The sequence below is a fragment of the Rhinatrema bivittatum genome, chromosome 6 (genome assembly GCF_901001135.1).
Source record: "Rhinatrema bivittatum chromosome 6, aRhiBiv1.1, whole genome shotgun sequence".
In the NCBI taxonomy this organism is placed as follows: domain Eukaryota; kingdom Metazoa; phylum Chordata; class Amphibia; order Gymnophiona; family Rhinatrematidae; genus Rhinatrema; species Rhinatrema bivittatum.
In genome coordinates this window covers 276,731,563-276,748,747 of record NC_042620.1, presented here as the reverse complement: position 1 = coordinate 276,748,747, position 17,185 = coordinate 276,731,563, and the positions used below count along the sequence as shown (strand labels likewise).

The 17,185-nt window shown below is 44.5% G+C and overlaps 1 protein-coding gene across 1 annotated transcript in view; it reads left to right on the top strand.

Moving 5' to 3' along the window:
* The window catches only part of GDPD2 (glycerophosphodiester phosphodiesterase domain containing 2), a 185,125-nt gene that overhangs the window by 80,728 nt on the left and 87,212 nt on the right, over positions 1 to 17,185 (top strand). The window contains exon 6 of the mRNA XM_029607252.1: positions 509 to 607. Coding sequence (XP_029463112.1) covers positions 509 to 607 — 99 coding nt within the window. The remainder of the gene's footprint in view (positions 1 to 508; positions 608 to 17,185) is intronic.

Genomic DNA, 17,185 nt, shown 5'->3' with positions numbered 1-17,185 from the left:
CACTTCATCATCTGGCTAGACTCTGCTCATAGATGCTGTATCCATTAACATAACATAAACATACTTAAACTAACCATAGAATGTACACTGCACCAGCATACATGCACACACACTACACATACATGTATAAACCTAGAGATACACCAGCAACTGTACATGTAAACAAACAAGGAGGATATACTATATATGTATATACAATCTGCACATATGTAATATTCACATAACTGAACATATACACATCTTTCCTTTCTTGAATATTCTCGCACATTCCTCTCTTCTCTCTCATACATATGCACACACATTCACTTCTCCCTGAACTCTCTCATACACCTCCCTTCTGATACTCACCCACACCTACACATATGCATACATTTTTCCTTGCTTGTATACACACAGCTCTATCTATGTCTGCAGACATTTACCTCCTAGATATACACAGACTGATTCCAGGACATCTTCTTGTATGCACTTAGAGATTTCCTCATGCGAGACCTATGTTTCTCCCCAGATTCTCTTGGTGTTTACGGTTCTGATTGTAGTTGCCTGCATCGTGGGTTTGGATTTGAAGTGGAAGGAAGAGTGGGCAGCAGCCTACATCTCTCTTCAGGTAAGTCTGAATTCGCTCAGGTTTATCCCACACACCTGTGGCCTCTATATTCACAGCTTTGCCCCTCACCTCAATTGCCTCAGTGTCTGTGCCTCCAACCACCCTGCAGGACCACTGGGCGCCCCTCAACATTTTTGGCCCCGACAGTGGGAGTAATTTTTTCTTGTGATCCACCAGTTACCTCCTCCATCTGGGAGCAGTAGCCCCACCCACCCCTCCATCCTGGTGATGTCACCTGCATGGAGGGGGGGAGGGGGGTCAAGCGCCGGAAGTAGACACTGGAGGCGCCATGTGTCATGGTAATATGGGCTCCATCGCATACATGAAGGTGCACAACAAAAGAGCTACTTTGGTGCACTGAGTGGAGCCAAGGGCCAATTCTTTCACCGGTTTTTCCTGGCCATGCTCTTCATCTGTGACCCTTGATGAAATGCTTCATTCAATCCCAATGAGGTCCAAAAGAGGCAGGTTTGGTGAATTTGCTACTGTAACTAGATTTAAATGGTTATTGTTTGTCAGTCAGCAAGTTGTGCACAATTTCCTCAAAACTAAAGATCATGTTAATGGCCAAACTATTAAGATAAAGATACCACTTCTATTTGACCACCTATGTTCGCAGAAACCTGATTTCCTATGTGTGACTGAGACTTGGCTGCTGGACTCTGACATTCTGAAAATCAGATTTGTCCAGCAGACTATTTTGTAGTTTCTCAACCCAGAAAAAAAGCGAGATGGCAGCCTGTTGATAATTTATAATTTATATAGCGGAAATAGTGCCCGAGATTTAAAAAAAAAAAAAAAAAAAGGCGTGGTTAGGCTAATTTCCTATCTACCGCATAGACAAGTAACACCATGTGTTGCATTATCGCGTTCCATGTTGTGTCAGCGTGTGCTGAATTGCATCAGCGTGTACTGTCTTGTGTCAGCGCGTCGTGCATCATTTTACGTGGCTAGCATTGATTAGTGCATGGCGCATTATTTTTCCAGTTTATATTTCCTGGCTTCTGCAGCTGCCTCTTTGAGGGTGTGTCAGGTGTGGGAGAAAAGAGAGAGGAGGTGAGTTCTTGGATAGTGGTTGGATTAGGAATTTAGCTAGTGATTTGAGTGCTGTGTCCTTTATTTTGTGTTTTTCATCTTTTTCCCTGATCCTTTGTCTTTTGCCTTTTTCTGTGTGTGAAAGTGTTTGTTAGTTTGTCACATTTGTCAGTCTTTTTTTGTGGAGGAGTGACGAGGTCTGGTGGTTGTGGTGAGGAGGAGTGAGGAGGATGGAGCATGAGAGGTGTGGGGAGAGAGGAGAGGCATGAGGAGAAGAGGAGGAGGAGGAGGGAGAAGAAGTGAGAGGACAAGGGCAGGAGTGGTAGGAAGAGGAGCAGGGGCAGGGACTGGAGTAGAGATGATCGGAGGGAAGGGATAGCAGGAGGCGGGAGGGAAAAGGGAATAGGCAGGCAAGGACAGAGGGAGGAGTACAGCAGGCCAGGGATAGAGAGACAGAAAAGAAGGGAAAGGAGTTTGGAGGGCGAGGGGAGGGGGCGGAGGAAGTGAGACGGAGAGGGGAGAGGGAAGTGGGAGGGAGAGTGAGGAAAGAGAGGACACCTCTCTGGAAGTGGCATCCCCTTCCGGCAACCAGGCAGCAGGGCACTCTCATCTCAGGGATCTCAAGTTCAGTGCACAGGACAATGAGACAGTGATTTTGCAGGAGTCCTGGAGCAGTACCAGGATATCAAGGAGCAGGTACGGGGATATCAAGGAGCAGTTGAAGGCAAAGGTGGCGAGCCAAAATAAATTCATATGCCAGACCGGAGGAGGAGCCCCTTGTCCCAACATCCTCACCCCCATGGAGAAGCTCCTCGTGCAATGGCTGGGACCGGATGTGTTTGAGGGCATGGCTGAGTAGCTGGACACCAGGCAAGCCGCAGTCAGTAAGTTCACCTCAGCTGTAAATGGCCAGGCTGCAACAGTTGTACACATCGTTCGGCATAAGATGCTCACAATGCTTTAGATGCAAAGTGCGCCTCTGTGATGCCAAATGAAAAATGGATTCTTCCTGCCATTGGTACTTATGTCTTATTCTTTGTTTCCACAAAGCTGATGGTCCTAGCCATCAAGCCCCAGGAACCAGCAGTTCAGCCCTTTTGCAGAGGGGTTTGCTTTTGGATGCCCAGACCCAGGTGAGTGAGGAGGAGGAGCAGCAACAATAGCCTCAGGAGGCTTGCAGATTCTTGAACCCTTGGGCTCATCTTGCCCACTGAATGTGTCCCTGAACTTCTCCGGCTTCATGGAGGAACCCAGCTTGGACTGGAAGTCAGTTGATGCAACACAATCTCAAGCCAGCACACCACGGTGCCAGCTTGAAGCACCAGGCACTTGGGAGGAGAAACCCAGCAGTCCCCTCATGCCACATTTAGAGGCCCAAATTTCATCACGCCACACCACCAGCACAGCACTGCCGGCAGCCCCAGCACCAACATCATCCCTGCCAACAACAGAGGAGTCAACGCAAGAGCAGCTGGAAAGGAGTCATGGGGTACATCTCTGCCAAATATGTGCTGAGCTAGTGCGCCTCAGGAGGGCTGTGAACAGGCAGAGCCGGGCCTTGCGAGATCAGACTGCTGCACACACACAAGATGTAACAATGCTAGCCACTTCAATCAACAGTATGACCAATGCCCTCACACAAATCCTTCAAAGGATGCCTGAGCCTCCACCCATGTCTTCCCCAGCATTACAGGACTCCACGCTCCACAGCAGTCCCCGGCCTGATAGATGCCCAAGGATAGGCCCCCAAAAGACATGCCTCCCCCCCCAAGTGGCAAACCATGCCATGCCAAGGGGCCATGAGGCAGCAGAGGTGGTGGCATCAATTGCCAAATAAGAGCTGTACCAACAAGCCTGGCCAGATCTTTACAGAGTTCCTGTGCCAGCTAGATGGAAGAAGCCTACTGGGCCCATCCTCATTACAGAGTTCCTGTGCTGGCTAGCAGAAGGTATGGTCTACTGTTTGCCACTCTGGTCCTGCTGCCTAGCTCTAAAGCCCTCTTTGAATTTCTGCCGATATTCCAGCCTTCTTGATGTGGCCTCCAGTCACAGTCCAGCTGCTGCCTCTTCTCATCATGTCTCACCTCCTGCTACTGATGCTGGTGTCTCATCTCACCTCAGCTCATGCTGCTGCTGCCTCCATGCTACTGTTTTTCATTTCAGCTCAGCTCCTGTTTCTGCTTCCATGCTGCTGTTTCTAATCTCAGCTCCTGCTGCTGCTGCTGCTGTTGCCTCCATTTTGCTGTTTCTCATCTCATCTCTGCTCATGCCACTGCTACCTCCAAGCTGCTGTATCTTCTCCTGGGGCACCTGCCTCCTTGCTGCTGTGTTTTTGCCTGATCCTTGGCCTCCATGCTGCGCACTCCAGTTCTGGTCCTACAACTTAAACTCTGCTGCCTTGGCCCTTAGCCTGTCCCCCCTTTCTTGCCATCATCATAGTAAGGCAGTTATCAGCTCTAACATTAGAGCTGTACTGTAGCTATTGGGGGTGCCACTTCTGCTTTCTGTGTTCTTTGCTGTAATCAGAATTGTGCCAAAAGGATAAGATGCTAAGCCTGTATAAATAATGATGCCATTTCAAACTCAGAATGTGCTGTTCAGTTCATTTACAATGGTATGTGCTATTTTCTATCTTGTCCTTGCAGAATATGATTAGCAAAGATGTTGATTTTATTTGAAACAGTTGACTACATTTGTTCACTAATAAAGTGGTCACTGGCTTGAAAAATACACTTTCTGGTTGGCTCATTTCATTGTGTGGTTTTTGTCTTAACGGTTCACTAGATACAAGGTGTGCCCTCCACATGACCTTGCATGCTAGAATGCCTTTTCACATTCCAACTGGCCACTTATCTAGCAGGCAAGACCATATTGGCTAGGCCATACAACTGAACGCAGAGTGTATGCTCCTAATGAAGACAGCAAGAGTGAAACAAGAAATTCCTCGCTGTGAAGTTTCAGTATTGGCTCCTTTTGCCTTCTTCACAAGGCATACTGTTAGCTAACTCTTGGTTACATGGGCCTGAATGTGAGATGGACACTAGCTAGCTAATGTTCAGCTCCATATGCTGTCCAGTACAATAGGTGTGGAAATGCTTGGCTCTTGGTGCAGTAGCTATATCTTCACTCTGTGGGGGCCCAGTTGGATGTACAGCTATGCACCAGTCAAAGTGGTGTGATAACCCATTAGCCTTCTTCCATAGTGAAGATATATCACCTCTGACCATCCAATGGCCCTTCTCTCTGCCTATGGCACCAAATGCTCTCATTACATCACTCTTTTGCCAGAGAGCTACTTGAAAAGTGACTCAGGACCATCTGTAGGGAGCTGAAATGTGCAGCTGCAGGTGCCTAACCCACAGAGTACATTGTATACATGTAGAGCATGTGTGGTATTAAGAGGAAGTTACAGTCATCACAACACAAGACTTTACCTTGGGCCCCCTTACTTATGTCATTATTCCACTTCAAAGACTATCTGTACCCAACCTTTTTAGGTTTCACACTAAACAAAATGTCATTTACTTGCTGACTGCTGGAATAGGGTGTCAGCTGCTGTGTGACAAACGAGGAAGAGGAGGAGGAGTGTGGGAGTAATGTCATGTACAGAATGCTTACATGCCAAGAGCAGAGGGCCTAGAAGGCTGCTGCTACTGCTTGGGACCAGGCAGACTTCCACAGACTGGCTTTCACACCTTTGGTGGCCTGGCTTGGGGATCTGAATAATATGTGTAATGATCTTACAGGTAGTATCCATATCCCGAAGGCAGGCCACTACAGGAGTGGGACATCTGTCAGAGGCATATATGAAACATACTTTGTCTGAGGTACTGATATGGGTCCCTCAAGGCCTCAGGTGGCACTAAATGTGTGTCTTGCAAGAGACCAACACAGAAAAGACCATAAGCCATCATGCAAACCACATGAGACCTCTGGGAGCAGAAGGCCTATACATTCAGCACTGTGGCTGGTTTACTATGGAGGCTGCTTGTAGGCTCCTGAGCTGACATCTTCTCTAGCCTTTATGCTACACACAGAGCTGATTGGTGAGTCTATCAGCACATCTGCCCTGCTCACCACTAACTGTAAAAGTCACAAACCCCACAAGAGACAACCTATAGGACAGCTACTCTTCCAGCTTGCCCACAAGTCCTGCCAGCCTTGTGGTTTAGCAAGGGCCTTCAACCATAAAACCACAGAAATGTGGGGAGTGACCTTGGAAATGGACCAATCTTTAAGTTGTCTGCCCCAGGAGTGCTCAGTCTATGTGCTTTAAGCGTGGCCACAGATAGCATTAGGACTGAACTGATACTAGCTATTGCTACAATAGAACTACTCTGCAAATTTTCTGGGTACGTACATATATACCTACATACATACAGTAGCAGTACATGACTATTCATGAGCTACAACGGCCAAGGGCCTTGCAGCACTATGACATCTCCATATATGACTAAGGCTACCGGTGATGGGTCAGTCGACACAAAGAGCTTCTGACACAACTTAGCATTGGGTTCTATGACTTGAACCTTTTCTTAAGAGAGATATGGGAGCTTTTAGAGTCATTACAAACTATACTGTGATGGTGACGTTTCAGAGGTGATTGGAAAGAACAAGTGAAGGCAGGACACCATCTGATTCCCAATCCTGCTTTCAGAGAGTTGGATCTGTTTCCTGGTGTAGCCTCCCCAAGAAGCTAACCAAACCAAAATGACATCCCAGCAGCCAAGGCCCTCACCTTCTGCACATGATAATTGACAAAAAGCTTAGGTAGGTGTAGCAGATTGATTTGGGTGTGCTAGCTTGGAAGGACCTGTGGACATTGTGGGAATGGCACTATGTAGCACAGGCACTTTACCCAAGGCTGTAAGTGAAGGCCTGCTAAATCAGCACTCTGATGTCAGTAATAGGGTTGCCAACTGCCTCCCACTTTTCAGGACAGGTTGATCCAGTCCTGATTTTAACCCATTACATGCTGGGACTTGTTCTGATTTCCCTAGTGCATTTCCTAGGAAATGCAAGACAATAAATACCTGCATGCAGGAGAGTAAAACCAGGACTCGATCAACATGTCCTGTAAATCTGGAGCCAGTTGGTAACCCTAGTTAGCAGTGGCTCTGAAACTGTAGAGGCAAAAGTGCTGTCAGTGGTGTCTTTGCATGCCCATGTGACACCAAGCATCCCCAGTATAGGTGTATAACTTCACATGCACACATTTCTCAGCTATGGGATGAGGCTGTAAAAAGAGAACTCTGTCATTGATTCCTTAAACTGTCTACCTGTACCTTTAGGCTGTGCTTTAAGCTTCAGAGCTAATTGTGATTTATAGCATTTCTAGAGCAGTTGCTCTCCAAGCTTGAGGGCCAGCTGGAGTCCCATCCCACCTATGGTACTAACTCATCCACATGTGAGGGCTAGGACAGGGTCCAATGGGGAGGCCCTCCAAGCCAAACACCGCTAGCTAGGCCAAACTATGTACACTGTGTTGGCATTCGTACACAAACTCTCTTGGGGCACATGCTTCTCTTAGTCTCACTATCATGCAGAAAACATAATGCCAGCCACATGAATTTGATATTATCTTTACTTGGGCTATGGTTTTTCAAGTACAGTCTACTGCTCCATTTTCAAGAGGAATCCTAAGTAGGCATAATGTTTTCTGTTACACACTGACCCAGACAGAGGAGCAGTGAGTGAAAGAAAGATGATAGCGAGGAGAGCAGCAGCAAACACTCTATTGGCCTCTCTTCCCTAGAAGGGGATGGGGTAGGTGAGGCCTAACAGGCAAAAAGTAGCATTGTATAAGGTTTTGACGAAGCTGGCTGTCACTCAGCATGGTGTCCTCTGCTTGCGCGGGTACACTTGGGGGATCCGAGGGTAGATCCAGAAGTATCTCCATTGGTATGCCGTGGTGTGGAACGAGATTATGGAAGACACAGCACAGCAGCACTATATCTCCTACTTTGGGTGGGGAATACCTTAAAGCTCCACCCGTTTTGTCCAGTGAAATCTACTATTGAGAACTCCAAAGGTGCATTTGAGAACACAGCAGGTAGAAGATAAGGCCTTGTAGTACTTTGTCTCCGCCGGCATATTGGGAATGGCAATGGGGGTGAGAAGCCAGGTCCTGCAACCGTACCCAGAATCTCCTGCAGAAAAGACAGATTTAGGGCATAAATCGCAGCACAGTCACTTGCAGCTCTGGCTGGCAAACCACAGCATGCTATATGACAGTAGAAGTTAGCCTGTAGCTTAGCCTTAGCCTTATCAGCCTATTTCCCTACCCTAAGGGTATGCCACATTGTTCTGGGACAGTATATGTCCGGGATAGCAGTAGCCGAATCCAGCACAGATCTTCCAGACTACTCAATTGCATCTGAGCATGCCAGGCCTTCACATCCAAGCTAAGCTACTCGTTCGTAGCAGTCATCCAACCATGAAGCAATACATAAGAGCTGCCACACCTGTCCTAGCAGAAAAACCGCTACCTCATGGTCTGATTAGGCAAGTCCCTGCCTGCTCTGCAGTATGTCCTCCAGAGATACCAATTTATGAGCCCTGACAAGGGGATATGCCTGGCCCCCAAAATGCACAGGCCACTGCTTCTGGTTTAGCTGTGAAATGGTTAAGACAAACTGTGCCCGGCATAGAAATATAGAAATGATGGCAGAAAAGGACCAAACGGCCCATCCAGTCTGCCCAGCAGGCTCCCATACTTATCAGTCTCCCAGACTGCCAAGGTCAGGGCTCTTGTTTGTTACTGTTTGAGTCCAATTTTCGCTCCATCCACTGTCGCTGAAGCAGAGAGCAATGTTGGAGTTGCATCAGAAGTGTAGTAACCACTGTATCAAGCAAGTTACCCCCATGCTTATTTGTTATCACAGTGGATGAACCAAAACTGGAAGCTGGGCACCAAGGGTAAGTGGGCCTGGATGCGGGCCTGCTGCGGACGGGACACCCAACATCAAGCCCAGCATCCTGTTTCCAACAGAGGCCAAACCAGGCCACAAGAACCTGGCAAGTACCCAAACATTAAGAATAGTAATAGTCAGTAATAGCAGAGGCCGTTCCCTAACTCAGCTTGTTTAATAGCATTTAATGGACTTCTCCTCCAATAACTTATCCAAACCTTTTTTAAACCCAGCTACACTAACTGCACTAACCACATCCTCAGGCAACAAATTCCAGAGCTTAATTGTGCATTTTATCATGTGCCTGACCATTTTGTCCAGGTGGACGGTAGTATACTCCTATCACTTTACTCTTACCCAACACACATGGGATTTCTACCCATATAGATTCTTCTGAGCATTTAGTCTCTTGTATGATCTTTATCCTGTTGGACTCTATACCCTCCCGGACATAAAGTGCCACACCCCCAAGTTGATCCTCCCTATCATTGCGATATAATTTGTACCCTGATTTAGCACTGTCCCCTTGGTTATCCTCCTTCCACCAGGTCTCTGTGATGATAATTATGTCAATCTCATCATTTGCTGCTATACACTAACTCTCCCATCTTACAATATTCTTTCAATTTAGAGAGCTCTAAATTAGAGGGGACGAAAAGAAGAAGGCCAAAATTGAGTGGGTTCAGTCCTGCAGATTCTAACCTGCAGAGTTAGAAACACACTTGAACTGCAGGGAGGAGCAGCACTTTGAAATATTAAAGAGCCCACTACTAGAGGACACACAGGGAGGGGCAGGGTGGCAGTGCATAGCCAGTCCCTCTTCACTGAAATTTTAAATTAGAACAGAGAGCTCGTTGAGATTTTGGTTTAATTACAATCAGGTCGATCCAGTAAAGTGTGCTCCGTCGGAGCGCACTGTCACCCTGCTCTGGACGCGTGTTTTCCCTTACCCCTTATTCAGTAAGGGGAGGAAAACACGCGGCCCACCCGCGGCACCTAATGGCGCCCTCAACATGCAAATGCATGTTGATGGCCCTATTAGGTATTCCCGAGCGATCCAGTAAGTAAAATGTGCAGCCAAGCCGCACATTTTACTCTAAGAAATTAGCGCCGCCCAAAGGTCGGCGCTAATTTCTTCCGGCGCCAGGGAAGTGCACAGAAAAGCAGTAAAAACTGCTTTTCTGTGCACCCTCCGACTTAATATCATAGCGATATTAAGTCGGAGGTCCCCAAAAGTAAAAAAAAAAGGAAAAAAAAAAAAAAAAAAAAAATTTTGAATTCGGCCCGCGGCTGTCGGGCCGAAAACCGGACGCTCAATTTGCCGGCGTCCGGTTTCCGAGCCCGTGGCTGTCAGCGGGCTCGAGAACCGACGCCGGCAAAATTGAGCGTCGGCTGTCAAACCCGCTGACAGCCGCCGCTCCAGGCCAAAAGGAGGCGCTAGGGACGCGCTAGTGTCCCTAGCGCCTCCTTTTCCTCGTTTGCACCGCGTCGCCTAATTTAAATACTGGATTGCGCGCACCGGCGAGGGGCCGGTGCGCGCGCCGGGAGAGCGGGCGTTAGTCCGCTCTCCCACGGACTTTACTGGATCGGGCTGTTAATGTAAGTTACATCAATATTTTTGCTTTAAATCCAGGACCAGGGTAACACAGAGGAGCAGATTGCAGGAAAGTATCTGTCAGGGAGATTTTTTCAAAACCACTGTCTGCCTCCCTTGTGTGCTTTACCTGCAACATATGCTTCAACAGTTCCCAAACAAGCCAAACTGACCCTTGAGAAGTACATTATGTGATCTGGAGTCTTTACCCCCTGTCGTTGAAGCAGAGAGCAAAGATGGAGTTTCATCATCAGTATGAAGGTTTATTGGTTAAGGGTAGTAACCGCCACACTAGCAAGCCACTCCCATGCCATTTACTTCATTTCCCTCCTCCAGCCTTTAGGGATCCACAGTGTTTATCCCATGCCCTTTTGAAATCTTTAACCATTTTTGTCTTCACCACTTCCTCTGGAAGGGCATTCCAGGCATCCACCACCCTCTCCATGAAGAAATATTTCCTGACATTGATTCTGAGTCCTCCTTCCTGGAGTTTCATCTTATGGACCCTAGTTCTACTGAGCTCCTTCCTATGGAAAAGGTTTGTTGTTGATTGTGCATCATTAAAACCCTTCAAGTATCTGAAAGTCTGTATCATATCTGCCCTGCTCCTCCTCTCCTCCAGTGTATACATATTTAGGTCCTTCAATTTCTCCTCATAAATTATTTGATGGAGACCTCCTACCATTTTGGTCGCCCTTTACTGGACCACCTCAATCCTGTCTCTGTCCCTTTTGAGATACGGTCTCCAGAACTGAACACAGTTCTCCAGGTGAGGCCCCACCAAGAACCTGTACAATGGGATTATCACTTCCTTTGTCTTACTAGATGTTTATTTATTTATTTATTTATTTAATATTTATTTAATAGCTTTTATATACCGAAGTATAGCTCGCTGCCTTCACTCTGGTTTACAGGATAACAACTTATTACATTTAATAACAGTAGAACCATGTAACATATTAGAACTGATCACTTTAAAACAGTTTGTTAAACAATAGTACTGAGCAAGGTATTACACTGGACAATCAGGTAGTGATTAACATGTCGTATAAAAACTTGTGAACTTCATCGATTGCTGGGAGAGTTTAAATTTTTCTTACTTGGGTACTTCATCAATCACTGGGAGAGTTTAAATTTCTCTTACTTGGGTAAAGTTGGAATTGAATGGAAGAATCTTATCACGGAGAGTGGTGAGATGCAAAACAATTGATTAAATAAGAGTAACTAATTTAGGAGTCTGTGGATAGGCATGTAGTGTCACGAGAAGTGTTCTCTCTAGAGGTTTAGTATGTGCATAACGGAGAGTGTTTATGTGTAAGAGCAGTTGCGAGCAAATTAACCATCGCCATCTTTGAATGTTTGATTGAATATCCATGTTTTGAGTTCCTTTTTGAAAGATTTGATGTCGCTGAGTGAGCTTAGGTAATCTGGTAAGGAGTTCCATAATTTCGGTCCCGCAATGGAGAAGGCTCTGTTCCTAGTGTTGGAAAGCTTTGCTAAAGGAAGAGATGGTATGACTAGATGCAGTTTACTGGCGGATCTTGTCGTGCGTTGTGATTTGTGTTTCTGGATCATGTTATTTAGGGCGGTGTTGTCTGCTTTGTATATTGCATTGTGTAAGATTGTTAAAGATTTGAATTTGATTCTTTTTTTGACCGGCAGCCAGTGAAGACTTCTCAGAACGGGGGTGATATGGTCTGATTTGCCGGTTAGTACTCTCGCTGCGACATTCTGTAGTAATTGTAGTGGTTTTAAGGCAGTTTTTGGGAGGCCAATCAAGAGTGAGTTGCAGTAGTCGAGGCTGGTGAAGATAAGGGATTGTAGGACGGTTCTGAATTCTTGTTGGTGTAGAAGCGGTTTTAGATGTTTGAGTATGTGAAGTTTATGAAAGCCTTTTGTTTTCATTGCAATGTTCTTTTTGTAGTTTAGTTCGTTGTCGATCCAAATGCCGAGGTCTTTACATTGTTCTTTAGTTGGATGCTAATGTTGTCAATTTGTAAGGAAGGCATGAGGGTTATTTGACCTGCGTTTTTTCTTTCTATGAGGATGCATTCTGTTTGTTCATGTTGAGGCATAACTTTAGGTGGTTCAGCATGTTTCTAATTGAGACAAGGTGGTTGGCTGTTAGTCTCAGTGCATCTTCGATAGTGGGGGTTATTGGAATGAGGAGTTTAATATCGTCGGCGTACATATAATATGTTACGCCTAGACTTGAGATGAGTTGGCAGAGTGGGAGTAGGTAGATATTAAAGAGGGTGGCCGAGAGGGCGGACCCTTGAGGTACCCCAGTTTCAAGGGGGATGGCATTGGAGGAGTTGTTGTTGAGGGTGACTTTGAAGTATCTGTCTTTTAGGAATGAAGAGAACCAGTCTAAGGTTTTGCCTGACAGGCCTATGTCGAATGCAGCAGAGAGGTCGAGTAGGATGAGTAAGTGGCTTAGTTTGTTGTCGAGGCCTCTTAATATGTTGTTTGATAAGTTGAGTAGCAGGGTTTCTGTGCTTCGGTTTTTCCTGAAACCATGCTGGGTGGGATGTAGTATTTTGTTGTTTTCTAGGTGTTCATTAAGCTGTATCAGTGCCGCTTTCTCTGTCAGCTTGGCAAGTAGGGGAAGGTTTGAGATAGGATGGTAATTATTCAGATCATCTGGATCTAGGTTCTTCTTCTTCAATATTGGTTTGAATGTTGCAGTTTTTAATTTTATTGGTAGCTCACCTTCTTCGAGTGATTTGTTTATAATTGCTGCTATGGTTGGGGCAATTATGTGTGCCATTTACTTTAGCTCTTGTGTTGGGATTATGTCTAGATCATGTCGAGCTGGGTTAATTTTTCTTAGCATTTTTTCGGTTTCAGTGTTTGATATTGGTTCGAAATTCAACTGTGGTGTTATAGTTGTTGTGGATATTTTGTCTTCTGTGATCGATGATTTGTTGATGGTGCCAGTTATTTTGCTTATTTTGTTCTTAAAGAACATGGCCAGGACTTGGCTTAAATTTTTTGTCTCGGTTATGGCGGTGTTGTTATTATTTTCGACTATGAGGTTTATTACGATGTTGAATAGGGAATTGGAGTTATTTGTGGAGTTTTTTATCTTCTGATTGTAGTAGTCACGTTTGGTGTTCAGAATCATTTTTTTATAGGCGGCGAGATGCGTTCGGTATCTTTGCAGGGTTACAGGGCATTTGGATTTTTGCCATTCCTTTTCCATTTTCTTAAGGTTGGATTTCAATGTTCTAAGTTGAGAGTTGAACCATGGGTTGTTTTTTTTCTCTGTTTTTTTTAATCTGTTTCGATTTCTCGGGGTTTATGTTATTAGCAGTTAGTTCTGTGAGATGAAACCAAGATTGAATAGTGTTATTTATATTGGAGAGGTCTAGATTTGCTAGTTGTTTTCCGAGCTCTTGTTTGAGAAGGTTGGGTTGGAATGGAGGTCGGTATTAGAATGATAGTAGTTCATTTGTATTTGTCATGTTGTTGGTTTTTACTTGTATCCTGCATTGTAAGAGGTAGTGATCAGACCAAGGGACTGGACTGGATGATAATGATGTGTCTGAGAAATAGTGATTAGTGAAGATCAGGTCCAGTGTGTGACCCGCTTTATGAGTGGGGTTGTTTACTTGTTGGTTCAGGTTTAGGCTGGATAGCATGTCAAGCATGGTTTGGCAGTTTTGTGATCTGGGGTTGGCATCTGTGTGAAGATTGAAGTTGCCGAGTATGATCGTAGGTTTTTCATACTGATGTTTGTTATTAGGAATTCTAGGAGTGGGGAAATATCGTTATCTAGAAGTTTGGGAGGGCAGTAAATTAGGCATAATTGTAGGTTTTCTGAGTCGAATAGGGCAATTTCATATTTCTTTGGGAGGCTGTGAAGGGTCAGTTTCATTGAGAGATGCTTTTTTATAATCAGGAGTAGACCTCCTCCTCTGCGAGTCTTGCATGGGATTGAAAATATGTCGTAAGCATTGTTGGTTAGATGGTTCATTAGTACTTGATCTGTATTTTTAAACCAGGTTTCGGTTATGGCGATGAAGTTGGGGTTCTTTTCTTGGATTATGTCTGCAATGAAAATGGAGCTGACTCATCTGAGAGAGGAATTGTCCAGGTTTCAGTTAACATCCCCTTCCTTGAACCATCCAGTATCTCTCACTCATCTCCCACAGACGTTTCAGAAAACCAGGAAAAAGTGGTTTACAGTGGGCTCTGGTAGAACAAGACACGTGAGAAAGACATCCAATTTCCCCAACTTTGCAGCATCCTGTGCATCAATGCCCACTCCCACAGATATATCAGACATCCAGGATTCAGAAACCCAGGAATAACTAGGTAACAGTTGGCTCTGGCAGAATAAGGCCTGTGATGAATAAGCACCCACTCTTCCCACTGATAGGCTTACATAATTCCTTTTCTGCATTCAAGAATGAAGAAACCCCAGCAACAGAATTTAAAGTGATGTCTGAAAGACACCCAATGCACTCAGAAGCCTTTCAAGAGGATCAAATGTCATAAAAGAAAGTCATCAGAGGAACCAATTTGGAAGTGCATTTTGATGATGACACAAATAGTTAAATGACTTCCAGGATCCTCAGCTAGTAGAAATGCAAACCAGATAGTCAAACTCATTGTAGAAAAAAGTAGGAATTTTGACATCAATGTTATCATCCATCTGGGAACCAATGATCTCAATAGAAATTGTAACCATGACATACAGAAAAATTTCCAAATTCTAGGGAAGAAGATAAAATACATGGCAAAGACTGCTGCTTTTTCAGAAGTATTACCTTTTCATGGAAAGGGAAAAGAGAAGCAATGCCATATAGTTAATTTTAATTCCTGGCTCAAAACCTGGTGTACAGAAAGCAGTTTTGTATACATTGGAGGCTGGGGTCATGTATGGAGCAGTAAAAGGCTATATGGTAAGGATGACCTACATTTTCCTGTAGCAGGAAGGAGGATGCTAAGTGAGAAATTCAGATCATATATTATCAGACATTTAAACTAAAAAATTGGAGTGGCAGGAGATGGCCAATGAAATTTGCATGTCACTCCTAAGCAATACAGGAAGTGGGAGGAGAAAATAAAACCAATTAGCTAAAAAAAAGCAGAAAATGTGACTAGAAAGTGCAGTAAATCAAGGGAGAAAAATTGGAAAGCTGTGATCACAAATGCTTGTAGTTTGTGCAATAAAATCCCAGACCTGCAGGCCCAAATGGTGGAGATAGACTTGAACATTGTTGCTGTTATGGAGACATGGTTCACGGATCCTCATGATTGGGATACAGCCATACCAAGCTATCACTTGTTAAGGAAGGATAGAGAGGACAGAAAAGGAGGAGGAGTAGCTCTTTATGTCAAAAACAATATCCAATCAACTGAACTGCAAGGAATGTAGGGTAGAGAAGAAGCATTATGGGCCATTCTAAAAAAAAAAAATGTTGCATTCATTTTTACAGGAGTGGTTTACAGGCCTCCAACTCAAATGGAAGAACTAGACAGAGATCTGATTGAAGACATTCAAAAATTGGGAAAGAAGGGAGAGATGTTTGCTTGCTGGAGATTTTAATCTGCTGGAAGTAGACTGGAGAATCCCTTCTGCAGAATATACCAGAAGTAGAAAGATAGTGGATGCCTTGCTAGGGGTTCTGTTCAAACAAATGGTAATGGAATCCACAAGGGAGGGATGTTTACTCGATCTAGTGCTTACTAACGGGGATAATGTCTCTAATGCCTATCTGAGCACCAGTGATCATCAGATGGTGTGGTTCAATTTTGCAAATAGGATACAGAGAAGTCACATGAAGACCCGAGTTTAATGAATTTAAAAAATATGGACTTTGTCAAAATGGGGCCATACCTAGAGGAAGAACTGGAAGAAAATGGGTGAGGTGGAACCAACAGTGGGCAAAGTTAAAAGGAGCTATTACAAAAGCAACAAATCTATATGTTAGAAAAGTAAACAAGAGTAAGAGGAAAGCAAAAGGTCAAGCGGATGAAAAGATGGCCAAAGAGGTAAAGAGAAGAAACAATACATTTTTCAGATATATCAGTGAAAGGAGGGAGGTCAGAAGTGGTGTAGTGAAATTCAAAGGTGATGAGGAGCAATGTTTAGAGAGTACCAAAAAAATGGTAGAAATATTAAATACTTCAGTTCGGTATTCACTAAAGAAGACCCTGGAGAAGGACCATTGCTGGTTAACAAAACCATAGATGGGGATGAAGTAGACGAAACTCTGTTTACAGAAGAGAATGTATGGGAGAAGCTAGGCAAACTGAAAGCAGACAAGGCCATGGGGCTGGATAAGATACACCCCAGGATACTGAGAAAGCTCAGAGATGTGCTAGCAAGTCCGCTAAAAGACCTGTTCAATAGTTCCTGGAAATGGGTGTGGTGCCGTGGGATTGGAGAAGAGCATGGGTGTTCCCACTTCACAAGAGTGGTAGCAGAGAGGAGGCCAGAAACTATAAGCCAGTTAACCTCACCTCAGTGCTTGAATTATTAATGGAGACTCTGCAGAAAGAAAGAATAGTGAACTATCTGCAATCCTGTGGGTTGCTGGACTCAGGGCAGCATGGAATCACCAGAGGAAGAGCCAATCAGACAAATCTGATTGATTTTTTTGATTGGGTGACTAGAGAATTGGATTGAGGAAGAGCGCTCAATGTGATCTACTTGGAATTAAGCAAAGTTTTTGATACTATCCCGCCAAATATTATCAGCATTAAATGTTCAATTTAAAGTTTACACAGACGATATACAGATTTTCATTCCGTACAAATCCTCATGGACTGATACCCTCTCTTTGATCCAGATTTACACCAAAACTATAGAACAATGGCGTGCTCATAGCAGGTTAAAACTAAACACAAAAACACCTGAAATCTTATTTCTAAATGTTATTGAAAATCCAACCAACAGTCCGCCATCTCACATTACAATAGGAAATGAGAAGATTCTAATTAAAAAAGTGGCTCGTAACTTAGGAATCCTATTGGACACAAATATATCACTAACTCAGCATATCTCCAAAACCGTTAAAAACTCAT